This window comes from Triticum aestivum, chromosome 4D, assembly GCF_018294505.1.
Source record: "Triticum aestivum cultivar Chinese Spring chromosome 4D, IWGSC CS RefSeq v2.1, whole genome shotgun sequence".
NCBI lineage: Eukaryota > Viridiplantae > Streptophyta > Magnoliopsida > Poales > Poaceae > Triticum > Triticum aestivum.
In genome coordinates this window covers 439885187-439891455 of record NC_057805.1, presented here as the reverse complement: position 1 = coordinate 439891455, position 6269 = coordinate 439885187, and the positions used below count along the sequence as shown (strand labels likewise).

The following is a 6269-nucleotide window of genomic DNA, read 5'->3' as shown; positions in this document are numbered from 1 at the left end:
CCCTATACTCCCTCCGTCCATAAACAAGTGTACATCTAGCTTTTGTATTAAATCAAAATTTTAAAACTTTGACCAACTTTATAGGAAAAAGTAGAAATATTTATGGCACTAAATTAGGATCACTAAATTCATTTTGAAATGTATAGTTTCATAATATACCAATTTGATGTCATATATGTTACTACTCTTTTCTATAAAGTTAATCAAAATTTTAAAACTTTGACTTAGCATAAAAGGTAGAAGTACACTTATTCGGGGACGAAGGGAGTAGGAAAGAACAAAAAAACGCTGAATAAAACGAAGCATGCGAACCGACGACATTTTCACAGAAAGCAAAAGGTAACTATTTTACATTGCTCTGCACAACTGCATGGCAATCAAGAGAGAAACGACACCTCTAAGGAGCAGATTCAAAGTCCGTTAGGAGTTACACATGGACATGGGAGCATCACAGATCAGGGGTACCTATCACATTCTATCAATCTAGTGCAGAGCTAAATCAGATCAAGCTACTTCTCCCCTTTACAGGCTCTTTACACGGAAAAAAATGGAAAATAAGAAAAATGATAATATTACCAAACACAAATGACAATCAAAACAAACGCCCTGGCTAGTACAGGTGCTCATGCTTCACTCGCCCTTTCAGAATGCCTGGAACAGGGGGTGGCGGTGAGCTTGGTAATCTATTTGTGCCATTACTTGCCATTGCAGATTGTTGTATCTGATGCCGATACATATTCGGCGTGCTTGAGCCCTCGCATCCATTTGATATCGGCTCCGGAGCACCGGCATTCTCTTCTTTTCCATACGAGTTCAGTGCTTTTAGCACATACGAGTCATCGTGCAACTCAAATGGGGTGCTGCGGTTTCAGAAATGCGCATGTCAAAATAGTCAGGACACCTTGTGTTGATCTAAGAAACAGAAACATAATAGATTCACAGTGAATCATTTCTTTCAAAAGAATTCGTTATATGATGATTGGATATGTTTTATTCTTTACTTCTTAGACAAAATCGACAACCCCACTTGGCTCTTTCCATCTGTCTACCCACCGTGAGACTGACCAAACATGTGTATCAATATTAGTTGGCATCAGATCTAAACTTAAAATTGTTTCAGCAGCACCTTCTGGTTACAATTAGAAGCTGCTCCAGTTTAACCATATCACTGCATTATGCTATCATCAAAGTTTGATCTAACAGCTGAGATTTTATTTCCTATTATATCCTATTTTCATTTAGCTCCTAGCTGTCCCCATATTTTAAATGTGATAAGAGGCCTGCCCTTCCAGTCATGGCAAGAGAAAAAGAAAATGCAGATATTCTTCGATAAACTGGAAGGCTCTATCTCCAGAGGAAAGTAAATAACAGAATTCTTGTCTTACGTATTAAAGTCAAAATGCACCAGTTGCATATCTTCTGATATTTCAACTTCGACAGTTGCATGAGGCCGTGTCTGCGGGATACAAAAAAACTGTCATTTAGCCTGAGATTATGCACAGAAAGCAGAACTGTAAATAAGAGAGTAAAGAATAAGTAATTTGAAAATTATTCACCTGGATAAGGATGAATGGCAAGGCCACTCCACCCGTAGGAATGTTTCCTGAACCATACAGCTGCTCATTTCGGTTTATTAAGTTTTGCATACCTAGATACTTCATATACCAAAGACATCCATAAATACATCAATCACAAATTTGACCATGAGATAAATAAATTTCAAAATAAGAAAGATTGACTCTCAGTCTAAACCAACAATCCTTGGGAACATTTTCTATTCCAACATTAAACCCTAAGAGCAGCCTTTGTATTACTTATTAGTTATTACGATGGCAACCTGGTTTACTAAAGAACATGTGGAGAGTAGGAACTTGCTGCTTACTGCCAATTTATGGTCGAAATAGCCGAGGAATGGATTGGCATTCTTAAGACAGTGGGCTACTAACAAGTTACTCCAATTTATCCACTGCTGAAAGAATGGAACTATCTAATTAATACTGCAGAGTCCTGGTCTTCATGCTAGAACCTCGGAACCATTGATTTTGAGAGGTCAGGGCCAGGAGCAACCAAATTTTAGTTTGTTTAACTCTGGTAAGAACTACGTGTGAATTCGATCCTTCTTAATCTCAAGCAGCAAAGATCATAACAAACGTAATTTTAGTTTTTGAGTACCATGGAACATGACAAAAAAAAAGTGGAATGCTGGTCTGTGAAGAGTACATAATTGACAGAAGCAGGCACACATATAAAAAATTGCTACAAGGTTGGGAACAGCTGGTTATTATTAAAATATATCAAATATCTGCAGCATACCGAAAACTGTAGACAGGGAACTGGGTCAGTGAGGTGCACCCCAGTATTGGACTTGAGCTAAGCATGCATATTGAGACCCAACGGTACACGGTACACCAACTAAATGCTTTTTTGTTAGGACACTATGTTATGTCAGAGCCACGTGAGCTGAATACTACAGAGAAGTCATATCCTTACTTGATCTTGTAGCTCCTGCAAATAAGCACTTTTCTTTTCAATCCTTCCTTTCACTCCGGCAAGATCCGCCTGTAAATAGACCCAAATTGATGAATAATAATACTACAGAAGGTACATCTATGTCAATAGCCGTTGAGGGAAAATAGACGCAACCTGCAGTTCTTCAATATCATTTATACTAGTCCGAGGCAAGCCTTTCCACTGTATTTCCTTCTTATCCTTAGATATAATGTCCATAGCCATCAGAACATTCAGTGCATCATAAACCCTCCTTCGAATATTTTTCTCATCATATTGTTGCTGCATTTTAACACAGTGAGCACATACCAGATAAAACAACTAACTGATGCAAAGGGCTTTCATATTTCTTAACTGCATTCGGATTATCAGGATCTGGTGGTTCAATATTATTATTGGGGTCTGTAAACTCAGCAACAAGTTCATCTGCCACCTGACAAGAAAGGCAAAATGTATGAGCTCTAACATTTTAGTTTCATCAATAATGCTACATCCTAGAGATTTCAAGCAACCAGTACAAAAAGAAAGAAAGAAATGTAAATATCATTATTGGCGCAGTAATAAAACAGGATAGGTTTCACAGTTTCAAGGAACTCCAAATATCAAAATGCATATATTGAAGGAAGGATACCAGTTTAAAGAGTAGAAGTAAAATGGGCTGGCCGTTCCACGAAACCATGGCGGTCTGACGTGTGCAGCGGCGGTCGCAGGCGAGAGAGAGGACGAGCGAGAGAGATGAACTGGTCAGATTCGAACAGGTAGACCAGCGCGACCAACTTAAACATGTACGCCAACGGGCTCAGAAATGGCCGTGTGTCGCCGTCTAACGGCGTCTGTCAACGAGCGCCATGTCATCCCGACAGGCGGGCCCCACCTGTCGGTTTCGCTGATTTCACGGCCAAATTCGAGCATCAGTGCTCCGCGTTACACATTAGGCGCATTTGCGGTGATTTTTCGTGCTCTGGTTCAAGTGTGGTACCAAGTTGTTACCCTAGCCCCAAGTGTGGTGGTTTTGGGTAAATAACTCAAATGGGAGATAACTCACAAGACTAGCGGATTACAATGATCAACATCAACATATTTGCAGTTTCATGACTTCCATCACAAAAGATCTTAGTGATCAAATGGTGATGTTACACCATGGTGTGCATGTACATTTGCAGTTTCATGACTTCCATCACAAAAGATCTTAGTGATCAAATGGTGATGTTACACCATGGTGTGCATGTACGTTTGCAGTTTCATGATATCAAAGGCATGCAAGTTTGATTAGAATTAGTATGAGAACCAATCACCCTCAAACTCACAATCACAAAATTGATATAGGGCTGCATTCATTAAACCAGGTGGACCACATGAGCAAGCCAACTCAATGCTATGGCTAGTTCTCCCCTATACTGTGTGGAAAATGCACATTACTCTATTTCAATAACTGGTTGGATCTTAAATATGGAGCAACGAGAAAACGTATGCAAAGGAATAGGGTCACATATCAAACAATGGACACTTTTGTTTCTGGTTAATAGTATATGGCAAAACTCATGCGGCCCGCACAAATGATGAAAAAATAACAACAGGAATTTTGAGCTAAAAACTAAGAAAGCGCTAACCTCATTATATGTTGTTCTCCCTTTACTTTCAACTTTCTCGCAAACTGCAAAACACCAAACAGAACACATTATGATTCCATTGATGTTGCAGAAAGTGTACATCTATTCAATAGACATGACCTCTAGAATGCACTGCAAATGAATGCACAACAAAATGGAAATAGACAATAAAAACAAGCTCTGCTCATTGTTTGAACTTTCATTTGTGCTGTTAATGGACAAATTATAAATGTGAACATTGATGACCTTGAGTTAAACAGGTACTCATACGGAAAGAGAACAATTCAACTGACCTTTCATACTAAACTGTCGCAAACCCCGGCCACCTTTATCAGGACCAACTGCTGCCGCTCTTCGCTTCTTCTTCTTGATGCTGTTTGTGAAATCACTTAGTGCACTAAACCAATAGATACCAACTATGGTAAGGATACTTAGAAGTAAACTTTAAGCTACGGTTAACTATGAATCGGCAGGCAGCAGTTTTCATTATTTGATGATTCCAGGAAAATATAAGCATATATACAATATCAGATGAATAAACTGAATAGAGTAGCAAAATAGCACATTGACTTCGATGCAGCCTTATACAATCTGCAACTGAATGGCAGAACAGAAATCATACGACTGATATTTTTACTGAACCACATGATAGTGCACACATGTATGAGTCTACCTCTACGAAATAAGGATCGGATCTAACTCCAATTACAGCAAGGTTAGCCTGCAAGACGTAATCCAAAGAATAACCATGGAAAATACTACGGATCAGCGTAAACTCTAATCTACGGCAGCGTCTCTCGTTAGAAAGCAATTCGGGATCGCGGCAGATGGCAGATGGAGAAACTCAATCTGGCAGGCAATCGGAGCAGAGCGATGTCCACGAACCTGATGGGGGCCTGCGAGGAAGGCGCGTCGTCGCCGTTGATGTCGAGGTTGTTGAGGCGGAGGAAGGCCGTGCCGTCGCTGGCGGGCGTGGACGCGGCGGGGCCCGGGCCCGCGCCGTTGGTGGCGGCGGGGCCCTGCTGCTCGCTGCGGCTGGACGGGGAGCCGCCGGCGCTGCCGCCGCTGGTGGAGGCGGAGTGCGCGGGGCCGCTGGAGGGCGGCGGAGTGCCCACGGGCGCCGGCTGCTGAGGGAAGCTCGGGCCGCCGCCCCCGCCGTTCTCGTCCGGGCGGTGGGGGACGCCGGAGACCATGGAGGCCGGGATCGCGCGGGATCGGGCCGGCAGGGCGGAATTGGGGAGGAGATGGAGCTGTGAAACCCTAGCGGGGCGAGGCGAGACGAGGTTGGGGGGCAAAGGGAGGGAGGGAGGGAGAGGAGGAACTCGTTCGGGAGAGCGGGGAGACACGCGAAGCCCAAAGCCTTTAATCCTTTTTGAGTTTTTTCCCTTGGCTCGTTGGGTTTTGTGATTGGGATTTGGCGGTTGCGCGGCGGGCGGGCGGCGTAGGGAAAGGTCGTCACCCAGCCGGACTCTGGTGTCATGGTGCTCTTCGCGGGCTGGATATTTTTCTTTTTCATACTACATCTCGTCGATTCTAATTTAATTGTGGTAAATTATTAGGTGGATTCGGACAGTAAATGACAGTATCAGAACCAAGTACTAAATGGATCACAAATTCACTGCTTTCGGGTTATATTTACACATGTTTTTTTCCTTTCTCATCTTATTCTCAACCTATTTATTCATATATTTTTACAAAGGTAATTTGGGTTGAGGGTGAATTTCCCACGAAGAAATTTTGAGAGTGAACATGGAACGAGGAAAATATGCCCTGCTGTGTCAGCATAGGAAAACTGCTCAAACACGTAGGCACAATATGTCTGACCCGGATTACATCCAAACTGCCCTCCTTCGACATAAAATGTTCCCGAGTCCCTCGACCAAAATCCCGACTAAATCACGAGTCCCGTCGCTTCAAAATTGATGCATCTGGAGTTTTCAATCTCACCGACTTCGCTGGAGTGCCGTGCGCCCATCCTCCAGCAGAGGTGCCAATTTGCAATATTGTTTTTAGGTGCTTCTACTTGAATCTAGCATTGGTACCAATTTAGCCACCACACTTGCCCTACTATAGCAACCTTCAAAGCACCGCTGAACGTGGGCTCTCTCAATGTCATTTCATTAGCTGAGCTGATCTCACATGCTAACATCA

General features: G+C 42.6%; 1 protein-coding gene across 2 annotated transcripts; it reads right to left on the bottom strand.

Moving 5' to 3' along the window:
- Positions 1-293: 293 nt before the first annotated feature.
- LOC123098440 (transcription factor-like protein DPB) lies at positions 294-5486 on the bottom strand. Of its 2 annotated transcripts, none has more exons than XM_044520425.1 (9): positions 5004-5486; positions 4412-4491; positions 4119-4162; positions 2864-2941; positions 2644-2790; positions 2491-2559; positions 1557-1655; positions 1386-1456; positions 294-860 (listed from the first exon to the last, which is right to left on the bottom strand). In XM_044520425.1, the coding sequence occupies exons 1-9, from the start codon at positions 5309-5311 to the stop codon at positions 611-613; spliced, it is 1146 nt and encodes a 381-aa protein (XP_044376360.1). In that variant the 5' UTR covers positions 5312-5486; the 3' UTR covers positions 294-610. The 2 variants fall into 2 exon arrangements, with proteins under 2 accessions (XP_044376360.1, XP_044376359.1); XM_044520424.1 differs by having other exon boundaries at positions 4412-4515; positions 5004-5466.
- Between the last annotated feature and the right edge of the window lie 783 nt (positions 5487-6269).

Excerpts from the sequence above, each read along its gene's own strand:
- LOC123098440 (XM_044520424.1), bottom strand. The coding sequence starts at position 5,311 with ATGGTCTCCGGCGTCCCCCACCGCCCGGACGAGAACGGCGGGGGCGGC. Across the intron at positions 2,791-2,863 it reads ATCCTGATAATCCGAATGCA|CAACAATATGATGAGAAAAA; the intron begins GTTAAGAAATAT and ends GTTAAAATGCAG. Across the intron at positions 1,656-2,490 it reads TGCAGGAGCTACAAGATCAA|TATCTAGGTATGCAAAACTT; the intron begins GTAAGGATATGA and ends TGGTATATGAAG.